General features: G+C 43.2%; 1 protein-coding gene across 5 annotated transcripts in view; it reads left to right on the forward strand.

Moving 5' to 3' along the window:
* CHN1 (chimerin 1) overlaps positions 1 to 17,765 on the forward strand; it is a 105,309-nt gene that overhangs the window by 80,368 nt on the left and 7,176 nt on the right. For all 5 annotated transcript variants that reach the window (XM_050900186.1, XM_050900187.1, XM_050900189.1 and 2 more), the window contains one exon: positions 5,731 to 5,815. In XM_050900186.1, coding sequence (XP_050756143.1) covers positions 5,731 to 5,815 — 85 coding nt within the window. The remainder of the gene's footprint in view (positions 1 to 5,730; positions 5,816 to 17,765) is intronic.

Raw genomic sequence — 17,765 nt, forward strand, 5'->3', positions numbered from 1 at the left:
ATTTCCAGTTGTTCCCATCTCTGCTGACATGATCAGCGCAAAGCAGAAAGTAAACGAGACATGACAGCGCTTCTGGCTCCAAGTGGGTGAGGACCTGGAGGAAGGTTTGCCTGCTCAGCATTCATGTCAGTGCGCCCACTGGCGATAACGATGCTATTTATACTCCACGCTCTGAACCATGCAGTGTTCAGCCAGCATCGTTGGGGTAGTCCCAGACCGGCTCCCCACGGTTAACACCCCAGCTGGTCTAGGCAAAGTCAGCTCTCATTCTGGAGAAGGTATGTTCCAGTGGTCTCAGTTACTGTCATTTCTGTTACACCTTTGCACGAAAGCGATTATCTTGCAGATAAGGCTCTGCCGTGTGGGTTGTCATGGCAGTCTTTTTGCTTCTCAGATTACTCATCAGCAGCAATATTTGCCTCCCAGGAGGAATATCATGTACTGGAATATTGGGAGTGCTTGAGACCCTTGTTTTAGAGGCACTATCTAATCATCGTAATATATGCAATGATTAAATTGAAGCCTTGCCCAAACTGATAGTTGAGTCAATTGACTTTCTCTTCTGGTAGGGTCCCAACAGGCAGAATGCAGTTGATGGAATTGCAAATCAGCTAGGACCACTGAGCTGACAGCCTTCATCAGCAGTGTCCCTTCAGCCTTGGGAATTTGTTTGAAAGACAGTATAGCCAGCAGAACTGTGCCTTTGGAACGCCATGCGGTACAAATGCTGGATGTGTGCTGTTTATTCAGTCCCTGCTTGATTTGGTCTCCTCCCCGAGCACGAACAAGGCTTCTACCCAGAGCGTAGGACTCTGGTAGCCCGAGAGGGTAGATCAGCAATCATTTTTTCCATCCTTTTTCAAGTTGATCTATTTCATCCCAACACAGATGGTAGTGCCTGGATTTTCCAAAACCCATTATTCTCACCCTCAGTTCAGCATGGAGGGCCATGGAAGAAGCTACACTGCTCTGTATGGAGCAGGGGACCTGATGGAGCAGGCATTCAGGGAGACCATGGCAGCAGCCTCTCAACAGGGAAGGCTTTTTTGTACACTGTCACAAAGACTTTTGTTTTCTGTGTTTGGTGTTGATTTTGCATATCCATAGTTTGTCAGATCCAGCCTTGCTTTGTTCCCAGGAGTGGCTTTGCTAAAGCTCTGCTGATGCATCATGTTCTTTCACATCATATTTGCACAGCGCTTTGCTGGTATTTCCTCATTCTCTTCCTTCCTGCCTTGACAAGTGATACAATGTAAGTCTCCCAGTTACGAATACTAATGATCTGCTGGCTCATTCTGGGTTTTCAGATAGCAATCAAAGCTAGCTGAGCAACTGCCTAGTAAAAACCAAAAGCGTAAAAAGTAAGTGGAGTTACGGGATACATGGGTAACTAACTTCAACAGTGACCTTTATAGAGCCTGGGAAATAATGGTGGGAGATCTGCTTGAGGAGTTCACAGCTTGTGGTATAGTCTGTTGTCAGAGCCATCGGATCATTTTTTATTTGGTTCTCCTAAAACTTTGTCTCTTTTTCTAAGAAATATTTTAATTAAATGCAAAACAAAAATAAATGAAATTCTACAACACTTACAGTTATTAATCACAGGAGTTAAGCTATTTTTCCCTGTGTATAAGAAAATGTCTTTCAAGCCTAAGCAAAAAACTGTCCTCCTACGTAAGATCACAGTAGTTAAATGTTTATTATACCTTGCTGATGTTGCAGGAGAGTTCAAAATAGAAATGCCTAGGTGTAAGCCCAACGTGAGGCTCTCCTCTTACCTCAGACTTGCAGGACGGCTTAGTAATAGGATTTTACCTAGTTTTTGAAGCAGGTATTTTCCTTTAAAATTATCTAGATTTTTCTTTTAAATTGAATATTTCCCCTGGAATTTTACAAATTAAGATTAAAACCAGTTTATCTTGCTCTCCCACTCACCCATTTTCCACATTCTTAAAAAATCACTCGCAGTTGAAGCCTTATGGAAAGAGAGAGAAAAAGATTTTTGGGGCGGAAGTGAGAATGGAAGGGTTGGGAGATATAAAGCCACAGTTGGCAATCCTGCGCTCTCACATTTTATAAGACAGTAAAATCTGCATATGGCAGATGCTCTTTTTATAAGGGGAAAGAAACCCCTTGTAATTTAAGTCAGGATCTCTGGGACTCTGCTGGGTGTGTTTTCAGAAATTTTTCTGGAAAGCATGTTTTATTTTTGAAAACAAGCAAGTCGCTTGGCAGACTTTTAGAATGGGGAATTAAATATAAAAATCAGAATACTGTATTGAACAGTGTCATGTAATAAATGCAGTATTGTTTGCAGGTGCTGGCTCTTGAACTAGCAAAGGGATGCAAACGTGTTTCTTTTTAGCATGCTGCCAGGCCCCACTCTGCAGGATGAAACAGGATTAGAGGCTGTTCTGACCTCAGAAGACCAATTTTTCGCTATTTTCTGGCGTCACTTACTGTGTCTGATTTCATTTCCAGAGATAGTGTGTATTCAGACCAGCGCAGGGTTAGACATCCAGTTCCGCTCTGTGGTAGTGGGAAGATTAACGCTCCAGCACCACTGAGCTCTGGGGAAAGACAGCACCGCTTAGAAACCCCAAAAGAGGCTTCAGAGCTGATCCTGCAGGGTTGTGTACGCTGGGGACGGAAGGACATTATGGCCTTTGGGCCCCCTAATTAATATTGCCAGACAACCTCCCTATTGCATGTCAGATGAAGGACGAAGCAAGGCAGAGCGTTATGGAACATAGAAAAACCTACCCTCACCTTTTAATTTGTTTTGAGTTTGCGATCAGAATAGTGGATAAGAAAGAATAATTTGGATGGGGCAGTGTAAAGCTGAGCAGGCTCTGGATAAATCTTCTACCAGAGAAGTTAATTTCTTAACTGATGATATGGAAAGGCATTTCAGTATTTGGATGAAGCCTGGATGCATGGAACGAGAGAACAGCGCTAGTGATGCTGAGACAATGATCCTGAAGGGCAAAGTCAGTCTTGGTCTTGTGAAGGGTGACCAATACATGCAGTGTTGGTAGGGAAGAGGAAAATCTGTTTTGTCCTTGTCATTTTTAAGTTGATGATGAGTCATGTAAACTTCTCTGAGGGGTGAGCTGAGAGCCAGGATAATGTCAGGGGAACTGGCTGTAGTAGAAAGGTAATTTTTTTTTTATCTAGGTAGATGATAGTTATTAGAAACATAAGAGAAACTGAGCTCATAAAAAAATTCATAAAATAAAAATAAAAATGAAGGGAGGCAAAATGTTGGAGTGGCAGATTTGGTATGTGGTAGACCCTGCAGAAGAGTTCCTAGGGAGAGTCAGGAGGAGGTGGAAACATGCAGACCGTGGTGGGGAGCAAGATGCCAAGAAGGAGGGCCAGTTAGAGGTTGGGCACCTGAGGTTTGGTGAGTATCAGTGCTGGAGATGGCCCTGGAGAGGCCAGGATAGGACCCCAGCACCCAGGGAAAGCATTGGAAATGCTTCAGCAAATGGCATGTTTGGTGAATTTGATGAATTGAAATCAGCAAGCAGAGAGGCACAGGATAGTATCATTCTTTTTATTTAGCAAGAAATATTAATGTGTCAGAATTTGTTCTTGTTCTGCCTAAAGAAAGAAGTTAAAATGTTAGCATTTCAAGGAACAAGACAAAATTCTCCCTCCTTTACAATCAGAAATACAAAAAAAAAAAAAAAACAAAAAACCCAACTTATAAAACTGAAAAAGATTCTGAAAAAAGATTATTTATTGCTCAAACTTTTGAACTGTCATTTTTGTTTCAATTTTCCTCAACAGGCATTTTGAGAAATATTTTAAATAAGTGTTTTTTGGGGGAATGTTCCTTTGACCAAAAAAAAAAGATGGTGACTGAAAGGAAGCTTTTTTTTTTCCCCCCTGAAAAAGTTCCATTAGTCCTGCAGGCATTAAAGCACAGTGTTTTGCTTGAGGATATTAGAATGTGCTTATTCTGGGAAGGGAACACTGCCAAAGACCTGGAAAAAAACCACAAGGCTGAGGAAGAAAGCCAAGAGGATGTGGGTAGTGCAGGTGGGTAACAGAGAAGAAGGTGTGAAAAATCTCTTTGTGGTGAGAGGAAAAAAGAAAATGGAGATTACAGCTGCTGACAGTCTTGTCATCGTTTGCTTTGTAGAAGTCAGCTGGAGCTGCAGGGAGAAGGGGGCTCGTGGAGCACATCGCACCTTCAAAAGGCGCGTGGGAGTGGGTGCAGACGGCAGCTAGCATGGCTGGGGGGAGGCAGCCTGTGCCAGCAATGGGAGAACATGACACTTCGCACCATTACACTTCTTCCAGAGGTGCTCAGCAGTATAGGGCTAGAGGCGATTATAAGCCTACCTTAGCACAGACGCGCACGTGAATTACTTGGTGAATTCAAGAGTAACTTTCCGGACTAACACAGCAGTCTACCTTACTGCTGCTTCGTGGGCAGCAAATGCCCAGGAGGCTGCAGACCTTCCTGTGGCCAAAACTGAAACATGGTCTGAATTGCTGGGTGCTGCTCTGGGTTGTCACTTGTTCAAGGTAAGTGTCACCTGGGATCCAGCTGCTACTTCAATCGGCGGCACAGGGGAAGCTTGCCACCTCGGTCAGGCCACTTCACGTTTTGCTGTTTATAACCAGAGCTCTGTGTGGATGTCAGGCACGCGCTTTTCCACCAGCGCCTTCTCTTCTGCTCCACACTGATCTGACCGGGCAGTGCACGTGTGTGAGGTTACTGCCTGCTCTGGTACCCACTCAGTAACTCTGGAGAACTGAGTGACTTAAGCCTAAAGCATTTTTACTACATTTCACTGCAAAATTCATTTCTTTATGATCATTGGTTACTGATTTTTTTTTTTTTGTCAGCCTGTCTATTCTAAATAGAGGCTCGAAGCCTTTTACACTGGCTAAGGAATTAATGATTTTCTCTGTAAAGAATCCTGTGGTTTCCTACAGCAGGAACTTTATCAGAATAAAATCAGAAGCAGCTAATGGTGGCTGCAGGATTTATAACAAGCATGTGAGCCGGGATTGAAAGCAGCATTGGTTTTTTCTTCTTTAGCTTTGAATTTTTTCCTGGTTCACTGGATTCTTTTTTCCATTTACTAGATTCATTTGGATTTTCAATATGTAGCATTAGTCTGAAGAGAATTAATTTCCTTTTAGAGTTATTCTAAACTGGAAAGTCCGTAAGTGCATGTGCAGTATTTCTGTGTAGCACTGGTATTTTTGCCTGGCAAGACTCCCTCCGCCCGAGGCGAAATCTTGCAGCCCCCTACGCATTTCACACAGTACCTTATGGAGGGGAGGGCAAAGCAGAAGACATTTTAAATTGAGAGGTGAACTCTTGCATGGTCGCTGCAAAAGCCTCGCCTCGTGGCTAAAATCCTGCCCAGACGGAGGGATGCCGAGAGGCGGGAGAAGAGCTGCGACCTGCCATTGCGCCTCTGCCCCACATGGTCTGGGAGCAGACCCCCCCAGACCTGGTTCTGCTGCTCTGGATGGCTTGAGATGGAGAGCTCCCATTTCCCATAGGTCTGCAAGAGTCTTGGCAGTTAAATCTTTCTTATGTTTCTTTCTTCCTTTCCTTCGGTGATAAAGGGAAGCTTCCAGCGACTGGATGTGGTGCCTTCAAAGAAGAGGAATTCTGCCTTGTTTAGACACATTGATATTGATGTCTGTGAAATAGTTGGGTCATTTTCTGTAATTTTCCTTTCTGCTACTGTCTTCCAGGTGCACACGTTCAGGGGCCCGCACTGGTGTGAATACTGCGCCAACTTTATGTGGGGCCTCATTGCTCAGGGAGTAAAATGTGCAGGTAACAGTCATTCAGTCTTCTTTTCCTAAGACAGTCCTAATGTTGTAACTCTTCAATGTGCTGCCTGCTCCACCGTAACGCCGCGTGGCAAGGGTCCGATCTGGCCCCTGTTAAAATCGAAGAAGGAAACGTATCCACTCTGCTGCTGATGGTTTCAGGTACCCGTTTCAGTAACATCACTGCAGTGATGTAGAGCACCTCTCGAGTGCTCACGGAGGGGAAATGATAATCATCATTAAGGGATTTATTCCCCCCCCCATTTAGAATAGAGGAGAAAATAGGTAAATGCGTTGTTAGCTTTATTTCTTTTATACCACTTGTATGTATTGGTAGGTGTGAGAAACTCACTGAGGATCTCGATGTGCAAGGTGGGCATCAGCAAATTTCATGTTGCTGCTGTGAAACAGGCATTCAGGTTAATTTTATGTATAAGCCAGCAGACTCCCAGCGTGCCATAGACCCTAAGTCATGTCTCCTACTTGCAAACTGAAAAGAAAGTAAGAAAAGGGATGATGAATAAGGGATGCGTACTGAAATGTTACATAAGCATTCAGGTGCTGGTAGAAATGCATTACATGCATGGGTCTCACTGCAAGCATTTCTAGGATAAAGCCTCTCTGAAGTAAAACAATTTGACAGTTTTATTGATATGATTCTTCTGAAAAGAAAGGACAGTCAGCTTTTTTCAAAGGCAAGAAAAAAGGATCAAAGTGATCAAAATAGTTTACTGTATTTAAAAAGTATTTTATGACATTCTAGCAAGAAACCACATTTATAAAAATGGTGCAAAGAACTGTTGATGTATGAAGACCTGTGTATGTTGCCCTGGAAACTGAATTTTCAAGCTAATTTAAGAAAATCTGCTCTGTCTAAAGCTTTCTGAAGTCTTGTCTTAAGCAAATAAGAGGGCTTTTTATCACAGAACTGCAAAATAATGTAGAACTTAAAATATTTCAATCCTATTTGGCTATACATTATTTTAAAATTCTTCCCCCACAATTATTTGAATGCAATGTTCTGTTGTTATCGATAGACTCTGCACTGTCCAGCATGTATTAGGGAGTGCAGCTCTGTTTTAAGAAACGATTATGTAAAAACGGCGCTTCCTTTCTCAGTATTTTCACCCTACTAAGTATTTAGGGTTGCAGACACGTCCTTCACTTATGAATGAAGATAGTATTAGTACTTTTTACTGCTGTTGATTTTGCACAGGTTGTACAGTGCTAGAAGAGAAAGAGGAAGCCTTATTTTGTTCTTGAATTATTTTGTGATTAAAGTAGTCATTTTTTGATTATACATGAGCCAGTAAGTGTGCCATCTTCTTTCCTTGCCCGAAGTAGATTCCTCAGTTTTGGCATTTAGGAGAAATATCAAGTATTTTTCAGATTTATGTTAAGTAACTTTGATCCAGAAAATCAATAAAAACAAACAGTATGAAGGCTTGCAATGCTGCATGGCACTGTGGAATGAACAAATAATATTGCTTTTATAATGAAACCCAAAGTGTTTATGATTTTGTACTTATGATTTTGTACTGCCCTTTTTTTTTTCCTTTTTTTTTTCTTTTTTTTTTAACTAAAGTAGAGCTGATTTTCTGGTTTTATGCAGATTTTTCTAAATTATGAATTTCCAAAAGCTTCCAATGTCTGGTTTTCTTTCCTCCTCATGAGGATGGTAATAAGTACTGCATGTCTCTTTTTTTCCTCCTTGCAGTGTAGAGGAACATATGTGTATTAGATGACTTCATAGGTTCAGAAACTATAATTAGGGCTTTCTATCTTGTGTAAGGTTTCATATCGCTGTTGGTAGCTTCCAGTAATTTCTATGATCTTATTTATATTTTAAAATCCCATGTTGTATGACCACGCTTGCTTGCTGAAGCGTCAGCAAGGCGTTGGGGCAGGGGGAGGCTGAAGTTTTTCAGGCCATGCTTGAGGTCATTGGGCACAACCAGGCGAGCTGCTGATGGTGCAGCATCGTCAGCCAGGGTGCGAGGAGGAGCAAGCGAGGAGCCGTGTGGTGGCGAGGCTGCCGAGCAGCGCTTCCTCGGCCTGGCAGGTCTGGTTGCTGCAACGTGTCCTGCATGGCTTGCTTGGGGTTGAGGAGCGGGAGAGTCGGGCTTTCCCAGGGGCAGGGGTTGCAGCTGACCCACCTCGCTTGTCCTCCCCTCACCGTGAGGCTAGCTTTTAGCCAATGGCCAACCTCAGCGATAGCTGACAGAGGACTAGGGGCTTCCCAGATTATTTTATTCGCATAAATTTCATGGAAATCAGCGGCTGGGTAGAGGAGAGGGATGCCAGGCAGAGCCCTGCGGAGGTGGAGATGGCAGGACAGGCTCAGCAGTTCCCCAGTCTGCCTTGTCTGTGCCTCACCTTCAGCAGTGTCTACCTGCTCCCGTCAGCTGAGGCTGTACAAGCCATCAGAGCCAGAAGCTGTACAGATCTGGGCATTTCGGAGGGAAGTCAGAGGTGCACAGATACATAGTGAGGACCTGTGTAACCAGTGTTAACATACTAGGGTGGAAGAGCTCAGGCTTGAGTGCCATGAGTTTGTCTGAGCTTACATGGGTCTTAGAGTGTTTTGGTTTTTTTAAAAAAAGTAATCATTTTACTTCTGAACTGAGCCATTTTAATATGGAAACAATGAGGTGCAGTAAACAAGGAGCCACATGAGGCCATTGCTTTTCATACTTCACAAAAATTACACCTTTTAGCAGGAGGCAGCCCACTTGCATTCAAGTGGGGTTCAATGCCACTCCAGGGAAATCCACAAAATCTGTGTGGTGGTCTGTATAATCATTTTATTGAAAATACCTATGAGCAAAACTGCACTGATCATATGTAATTTTATACTTTTTAAAGCATTTGCTTTTTACAGCAAACAGTTGCACATATCAAGAGGACTCCATTTGCTGTACAGAAGTGATAAGTTTAACAAATACAAATGGATTACTGCATAGGCTACTCTGAACCATTTAAAATCCTCTTCTCTGCAGAAGCACAAAAACATGCAAGAAGATAAGTGTGGGACAGTCCAAGACTGGACAACAAAGATAAAATGTCACCCATTTCAGGAAGGCGGAGGAGCCAGAGGAAAAAGTGGAGCTTATTTCTAATGGCTGATAGATTAGTTTGTTACACAAACTAAGCCAATCCTTTGAAAAATAATAAACCAGAACTAAACATTCATAACAGTACACATGCCATAGCAACCAGCAAGGATGCCTTAGCAACTTGAACTGCCTTGACTCATGCTTTGTCGCAGTCTGGCATGACTGAATGTGTCCCCCTCTGCCAAAATACAGCCTTGAGTGCGTTCAGTGACTTGTCAGGTACAGTCCTGTATGATTAACCCCTGGAAGATGGGTTCTCCCTAGTTTATCCTTGTTCGGGTTTTATGGCAGACAAAGAAGGAGGAGTACGTCTTTTCCTTCCATAAAGATGAGAGGTAAATGTAGGCACCATGTTTGCCACCTGAAAGGTGGTTATTGGCTGAGGTAAGATGTTGGCTGTCATCTTGACTACAAAGGTTTCGGGATTAATGCAAGCCACCAAACACAGGAAGACTTTATTGTCTTCCAAAATGAAGACTTAGGGTGATGTCCAGGATTTGGATCCTATAGGAAATGAATTGGTGGACTTAGTCTGAATTCTGCTGGAGGTATATCCAGCAGAACAGGAATAATTTCTTTTTCCTTAAATGTTATTCTCTCAAATTTGATCTTTATTTTGCCAACTTCTTCAAAGACAGATTTGCTTCCTCAGAGTGAATCCTTATAATAGGCATCTGCCCTACTGCCATGGAGGGTCGTGCTTCCAATTTTTGCATCCTAGCCACAGGCCCTTAAAATTTTTGTGAGATGAAGACTCATCTGTATGCAAGGAATCTGCCTTTTCTGATGGCATGCTCCATCTCCAGCGTGCTTTCCTGCAGGCTTTTGCCATAAGTAGAAATGACTGAAGAAGTGTTTGAAATTATAATGCCACCAGCTTGTGTAAACATTGAAGCTCAGCAGAAGCTAATGAAGACATAAGAGTTTACCCCAGCTCAAAATCCAATGCATGAACTTAAAAAAAAAGTATTCTTAATTACATTCCTCCTATGTAAGGCTCTCCCGTGCTCACAGGGCTCATCCCATTGCCCAGAATGCGTTCAAGAGAGAAACTATAACAATATCCAAAGAAAATTTGCAGATATGCACAAGGGAGTTCATTTTATGAAAGATACAAACACGTAACACCCAGTAGCATTAATGGAGAATAGTATGTGTTCTCAGAGACTAGAGCATGGCATTAATGATGCTGTTAGTGTACTACCCGAGTAGACTTGTAGACAAGCAGACTAGTAGACTTGTCAAGCTGCTGCGTGTGTCCTGTCCCCTTCCCCAGCCCATCAGAACTGTTTAAGTTACTGTATAATCTCCTTCTTCCTCTGTACCCTTTGCTTATTCTTCATAATGAATAAGTGGTTTAATCAGAAGATTTTTTGGAACAGGCTGGTTTAAGAGCATTAATTAGCTTATCTTGAAGGAAAGATAATTTTTTTGGCTGTATTTCACTGGATGCTTTTGATAGTGTTTTGGGCTGCTCCTTTTAACACCAGGCAGCACCACCCTCTGAGGCTGTACGTGAAGCACCATTCTGCTGCCTTGATTGATTTGCTCTGAACTATCTCAGCCTGCCACCTATGTAGCAGTTGCCTATCTTTTGCTTTCCTTGGAGTAGGTAACTTCTCACTGAAGAACTGACAGAAATAAACTTGCAGCTGAACTGACAGAAATAAACTTGCAGCTGAACTGTCAGTGTGGGGGCAACCAGCTGCCACTGGCTGAGCCCAAGCAATATTGCTGCCAGCCCTGACCACAGTAAACCCCAGGAGTTCATTTTCAGAAAAGTTAAAGTACAGTCTCAAAGCAGGATTGTTTTGTGAATTACTGCTTAAGTGTTTAATTTCCCCATTTCATCTGTTTCCTTCTCCAGCAATTGAAAAACGTACAACTGCCTCATTTCCCTTGCTGTTTTGTTTTGCCTTGCTATTAAATCCCTTGTGTTGCTGCACTGGTGTTTAAGGATGAAGGAGACCACAAAGGAGCCTGCCCATCCTCAGGCATTAGTTGTGCAGGCACAGTGCTTGCGCTTTTAGTGCCTGGAAGAATGGCTGATGCTTCTGTGACAGTAACTCGGCAAAGGGGAAGGCAAGGTGTGCTCATCATGTTGCCCACTCTCAAGGTATTTTGCATGCCTCGGTCATGATAAGCTCCCATTCTGCCCACACTTGTACCTTGAAGACTGTCGTGGTTTAACCCCAGCCGGCAGCTAAGCACCACGCAGCCACTCGCTCACTGGCCCCCCACCCCTGGGATGGGGGAGAGAATCAGGAAAAAAAACCTCGTGAGTTGAGATAAAGACAGTTTAATAGGACAGAAAGGAATGAAAAACAATGATAATGATAATAATAATATGACAATAGTAATACTAAAAGAATTAGACTATACAAAGCAAGTGGTGCACAATGCAATTGCTCACCACTCGTTGACCGATGCCCAGTTAGTTCCCGAGCCGCGATCCCCCCTCCCAGCCAGCTCCCCCCAGTTTATATACTGGGCATGATGTCATATGGTATGGAATAGCTCTTTGGCCAGTTTGGGTCAGCTGTCCTGGCAGTGTCCCCTCCCAGCTTCTTGTGTCCCTCCAGCCTTCTTGCTGGCTGGGCATGAGAAGCTGAAAAATCCTTGACTTAGTATAAACACTACTTAGCAACAACAAAAAACATCAGTGTGTTATCAACATTCTTTTCCTACTAAATCCAAAACACTGCACTATACCAGCTACTAGGAAGAAAATTAACTCTGTCCTAGCCGAAACCAGGACAAAAACACATCCAAGCTTTTTCTGAGATGTGGACCCAGATTCTGCTGGTTTCCCTGACTGTGTAGGGCATGGACAGTCAGCCCAAAAAGGGAACAAGAGCAAAGCAAAGCCACAGAGGTCAGGGCTGTGGGAAGGGGACTGTTTGGAGAACAGTCCCTGCCCACCTCAGGCAGGTGGAGATGCTGTTGGAGGAGATGCGTGCTGCCTGACAGGCTGTTCCACCAGCTCAGGATCTCGTGGTGTTCCTGCGAGGAATGAGCTCCAAAATTTTGAAATGCTAATTGGGCAGCAGAGCCTTGCTTCAGAGCCGTTCCCATGGGGAAGCTATTCTGGAGCTATATATTCTTGAAACCGTAGGTCCTAAAAGCAGCTTTATCTCCAAGCCCACGCAGACCTGGAAGCCTTGAGCAAGCCAGCGGCCCATCAGGGGAGCTGGCGAGGAGGTAGGCAGGTGTGGCAGGAAGCCAGGGAAGTTTTTGAACAAACGGATGCTGATCTTTCAAGACTTCCATAAAATCAAACCATCGCCACCAAACGTGTCCAGCTTTTGGAGGCACAGACATATGTATTCTTTTGATTTGGGATAAGGGGGGATTGGCTTGTTTGATGGGCTTTTTTTCTTTTTATTTCATAAGCCCTGATTTTTCTGTAGTATTAGGTAATTTTGTTGCCAAGTAACTAGCTGCCCTCTAGAAATACCTTCCTAAAGAATAGTGTACCCTGTAGTGCATGATATAGTAGTATGGATGATAGCAGGTTTGGGGGAGCATACGCATATGTTTGGAAGCAATTTTTGCCATGGCGCTGCTTCATGAAGTGGCTTAAGACTCTGGTGGGACCAAGGTTGCTTCCAGATGTGCATTACACGTTAGCAAATGGCACGTACGTAAGGCAGTGTAGCAGCTCCAGTGTTGCCACCTGGGCTGGAACAGCTCTGCCGAGGAGGAGGAAGAGGGCAGACCTTCATAGCACCCCCCTGCCTTGTGCTTGGAAGCACAAAGTACAGCACGCGAGGCCAGTGGGGTTGCTATGTTCACGTGCTTGTTCACACACACTGCATCCGAGGGAACAGAAAACATTGCTTCCTCTGCTACAGAAAAGAGCATTAAATTATTAAAGGAAAGCTACTAGCTCATGACTGATTTATGAGAGCAAATTCCTTTCTAACCTTTTCACCCTTGCAAAAGTAACGATGCCAATACTTCGTGTTTGTGTAGAGCCCGGCGTCTTCGCCTGTTGGCTTACCAAAGGTGAGGATGTTATCCCATCTGGTGGGTACCGCAGTGGGCCTGCCCAAGGCAACGCACGATGGCAGTGACCCAGCTCCGTGCTTCCCACCCTCCCACGCTTACCATAAACCTCTGACGAGTCTTTCAGAACTTTTTGCAGATGATGTAAATCTACCTTTTAGCTCTTAAAGCTGCTCCTCAGAGTGACAAAATGCATCAATTTTCTTCGGGATAATTCAAAAATATAATTAGTGATGTATGTAGCATATGGTATCGTTCCAATGGAGCGTGATCAGCAGCCATGTTAGCCAGTAAATCATAAACCAAAGGAAATCTAAAACTGACTAAAGTCAAATCAGCAGTATAACAAAAAGCAACAGCTAAGTATATTTTAGTCTCTGCAAATATTTATAATGTGTGCTCACGGGGTAGTATTAACGTACATGTATCTTTTGGCTCTGCTCATGCAATAATATGAACATGTTATTTGTTCTTTCAGCCCAGTGGACTAACATCAGTATTAGCTGTTTCTAAAACATTACCAAACCTTTTTCTAGGCATCATAGGAAAGTATTGTCAAGCTGCTTTTAAATTTAATGCCTCTCATAGAAGTAATGTCACAGCCCACCTGAACTCCTAGATCAATATGCTATTAAAGTCAGGAAGTCAGGGCACCTTATCACAGACTTTTAAACCTGTCATCTAAAATTAGTCTCGTCCCGTCGTCGTCGTCCCCCCCCCCCCCCCCCGAATTTCCAAACTTCCTATAAACTCTTGAATTTATGACTGCATTTTTTTTGGTCACATTTGCTATATTAGAAAGGTGGCCACAGTTCGATAGCACTGTAAAAGGAATAGTAAGTGTGACTTACAATTCTAGTCCTGAGAATTCATCTCTGTATAAGGTGAAATTCTCATTGACTGAAGTCAGCAGAAGTTTTCCTATTGACCTGCAAGGGTTCATGACTGCATCTTTTAAATCTGTCCTGTATTATTGTAGGATTTATCAGCAGATACAATGCTTTAAGGGGATTTTTCTTTAGCTCCTTGCCAATTTGTATAGCCAGCCAGCAGGTAAGCTCTGATGAACTTCTGTAAGAAACGGATAAGGCTCCTGGTTACTTTAGATCTGGAGTAAAGCTGCTAACGCCAACTTAGCTGTTCTGGATTTATTTTGATATAATCAAAAGTAAATAGACCCTAAATTTGAAATCAAATGAATCCTCTTGGTCTTAACGAACCCAGCCAAATCATGAAGCTCATGGGCGAACAAAGCAAGTAGTGCTAAGACTTCATCCCGCAGCAGCACGCAGAGAGATTCAGGACTCGGCTTTCTTGTTTATTCCTAGTTGATTCTAAAATAATGGGTTTCGAAGCTTTCATGAAGCATCTGCAATGAGAATAGAGGACATTTTTATTTAATAATATGCAATTTGCAGCATAATTCCTGTCTTTTGGTACTAACAAGTAAGCTGAGTATAGTTAGAGTATAAGGCTGGCACATTCCCAGTGCTCTGTGGAGAGGAGGACTGACCTCCTGCCATTGTGCTTTTTACCTTGTTGGAGTTAGCAGGACATCATCCTTCATCCTAAGTTATCAACTCAACCAGAGACTATTGACTGAGACATGACTGTTCTGCCTTTCATGAAGTATTGTTAGCTGAGGAGAGGGGCCCACCTGGTAGGAAGCATGGCATTGGTGAGGTTCAGCTGCTTTATTGGCAAAAATACAATTTTTCTGTTGCAAATTCACTGAAATCTCCTAGAAGTATTTATTGATGCAAAATTGCTAAAGTAAGCTGGTCTCCTACGCTTACATAAGAGGCAAAGAGCCTTGATTATTAGAAGGATACCACACAGCCCAATAATATTGAATGTAGTGCTCATGCATTTTTGAAGCATTAAGTATCTGAAATGTTTCTAGGTTTTAAATGTTTCTCAGGAGTGTTTGTAAGCCGTTAAGCAGTGAGCTGGTACGTAAAATCTAATCAAATACAAAGGAAGAACAAATGAGAGCAGAGAAAAGTTGACTTTTGCATTTGCAATTATTATTCTGGTATTAATGAGGTCAGATCCAAAGCCCATTTGAATCTATGGGATTAGCAATAACACAATTATCTTCAGAAGCAAGGTTTTCACATTGAAAACATCTCTGTAAGTTAGATATTTTAATGAAATGAAACCTTGTATATAAGTATAATTAGGATGATCTCAGTGAATGCGATAATTGTTTTAAGTCAAGTATAAGATACTTGGAAGCATGTTTTTCCTTTTTTTTTTTTATATTTTAGTCTTAATTATCCTTGGATTCCCAGAAACATAACTCTGAGCTATGTTGCTGTCCGTATGAAGCAGCTAATTTGCACTCACAAAGTCACTCATGAGTCCTCATGAGTGAGACGCTGCCATTCCAGTCTTGTAGACGTCATTTTTGACAGACATACTAGAGCATTTCACGCATGTTGGAACAGGTGCTTCTTGCAGCAATTTTAGGAATTCTATGTATAATAATGATATTTGCATTTGTAAATACTATTATTGCAAAGTTAAGGTTTCAAAATAAAGGAAATCAAGAATTAAGATTTCCTGTGTGGTCTTAATTTGCTTCCCTTCTGTGTGTGCATTAAGGTGTTGCCTCTAATTATTTGACTAATTATTATTTTTACTCCACAACTTCATCTTTATTCTGAAAGCAGAATGGATGGTACTCGCTTAATAGCACCTATTCAGTATTTTGTCGTCTTGTTGTTAAAAGTGCTGGTCTTACTAACGGCACAGTATTCAAACCTTACACCGAAGATGAGTAATTTTTCCTCTGCATTTCCACAAACATTTAATGAATTTGTTTCTACAAGACCCAGAGGAGTCAGGAGCAGCTTCTCCTTCCCATGTTACAGCTGAAGCACTGAGACACTGAAGGGTTCAGGTCACATGTTTCCAATGAATTTGGGTTCCCTATTTAAAGCACAGAGGGACCTGGTTTTTCAAATTTCGGACAAAATGTAGTGCTGGGCATAGATATTTAAAGCGTAGGTGGAGCTCCCCTTGCCTGCACTGGCTGGCGTGCTCAGAGTTCCTTTGTTCCACACCCCAGAACCACAGGTAGGGTAGATGCTGTGCATGAAGAGGTTGTGTGGTCATGCACCTTCCAATCTGGGGTCTTGGAGCACTTGATTAAATGTGGGATTTAAATAAGTGCTCGGGTAGAAGCAAGTGCTTTGGCTGTTACTATTTCCTCTCTGTCACGAATGAGGCAAGTGAGCAAACACTGACGGAACCCGGGTGACCAAACTGAACGTCTCCACGCCTGGAGGGACGGCGCTTGAGCCTGCCACCGCCTGGGGCTCCAGGACAACCAGCTGTGGCCTGCAGCTTCTGGGGCGAGCCCAGAAGAGGGCTGTGGGTCAAAGCCAGCCACCAAGGCTGACCAGGCTGGGCCCCCACGGTACCCCCGGTGGTACTGCTTGTTTGCAGGGAGCCGGGTATTGCGTTGCATGGCTCTGCCCAAGGTGGGGTTCGCAACACAAAATCACAACCAGGTAGGAAATTCAGCATTCTCAGCTCCCTGTCTTGTGCGTTAACCGCTCCTTGCAAGGAAGGGAGTTGCTCCTGCACAGAAATAGCTAAAGAGAATTTTAATCAGCCATTTCATCTGGATCGGGATCTGTGCGAGTTTTGACTGATTGAAGGTGACATGCCAAACTTTAATTGCAACCAGAGATTGGATGTTTTACAGAGGATCCTAAGTGACAAAGCTGGTTGCTTTACAGGTTTGTTAAGTAAACAAAGTGCTTTTAGCAGCAGGCTGCAGCTGACTTAGTGGAAATTAAACTTAGCGACGAATTCTAGGGTTTACTGTTTTGGAAAGAACAAAGTCAAATATCTATGGAGCATTAATGAAAATACAAGTATTGGCAAAATCAGCAGGAATGAAATACGAAGGGAATCTATATAGACAGATACTCAGTACTGCAGTGGGAGAGGAAAGTACAGATTTTCATCAAGGCATTGATCCTTCAAGGTCCTACGTCCCTAAATTCTGCAGAAATCCAGGGGACTCCGAATGGCAATGCAGCAAGGTACAGAAATGCTTGCAGAACTGGAGTCTCTGTGTATACCGAGTGCACGTCAGAGCATGGCAAACGCCCTGACTGCGAAGTGCCGCCTTTCTTGCTGGTTGCTAGTTCCTCACAAGCACCTGTGAGTCTGCATTGCAAAACGGGAGAAATGGCAGTGAAAATGGAGTCACTGGGGGCTGTGCGGGAGGCTGCTCCTTACACAGGCCTGCTGCCTGTTAGTGTTGATCGCAGTGTGTGCTTAGCTTAAAGGGGACTGTATTGCTCTTCCCATCTTCACTGTGTAGTTGGTGGTGTTTACCGAGATTTTTCCTTCCCAAACCCTGAGCATAATGTTTTGTGTGGTTTTGAGGCAGAACAAACATTTTTCCTTAACCTGATTTCAATTAAGTTTCACTTAAACTAAATCTCATTCTCAGTATGTTTACAATAAAGCTGTGTAGTTGCTTGTTTATGTTTAAAAGCCCACAAAAAATATTTCCTAAGAAGTCATTTTTAAAGTAAATAGCATTGTTTTGGTGCCTGCCAACACTTTGTTTCAGAAACACCCTGTGAAACGGCATCAGAATTGCAGCCGCTGTGACTTAGCAGAGTCCTTTATAAACTGCTCGGTAGCAAGAAACCACCAACCAGCTTGGTGACCCCTCTGTCTGTTTTTCGGCTCCCCTCCAAGCTGGGGAATGGGCCCTGTCACTAGCAACACTAAGCACGGGCTGCCACACCTGGCAAGGGCGTAGGGGTCCCTGAAGTGGTTCAGATCTCGGGGCTGCCTTGC

This window comes from Gymnogyps californianus, chromosome 7 (assembly GCF_018139145.2).
Source record: "Gymnogyps californianus isolate 813 chromosome 7, ASM1813914v2, whole genome shotgun sequence".
Taxonomy (NCBI): domain Eukaryota; kingdom Metazoa; phylum Chordata; class Aves; order Accipitriformes; family Cathartidae; genus Gymnogyps; species Gymnogyps californianus.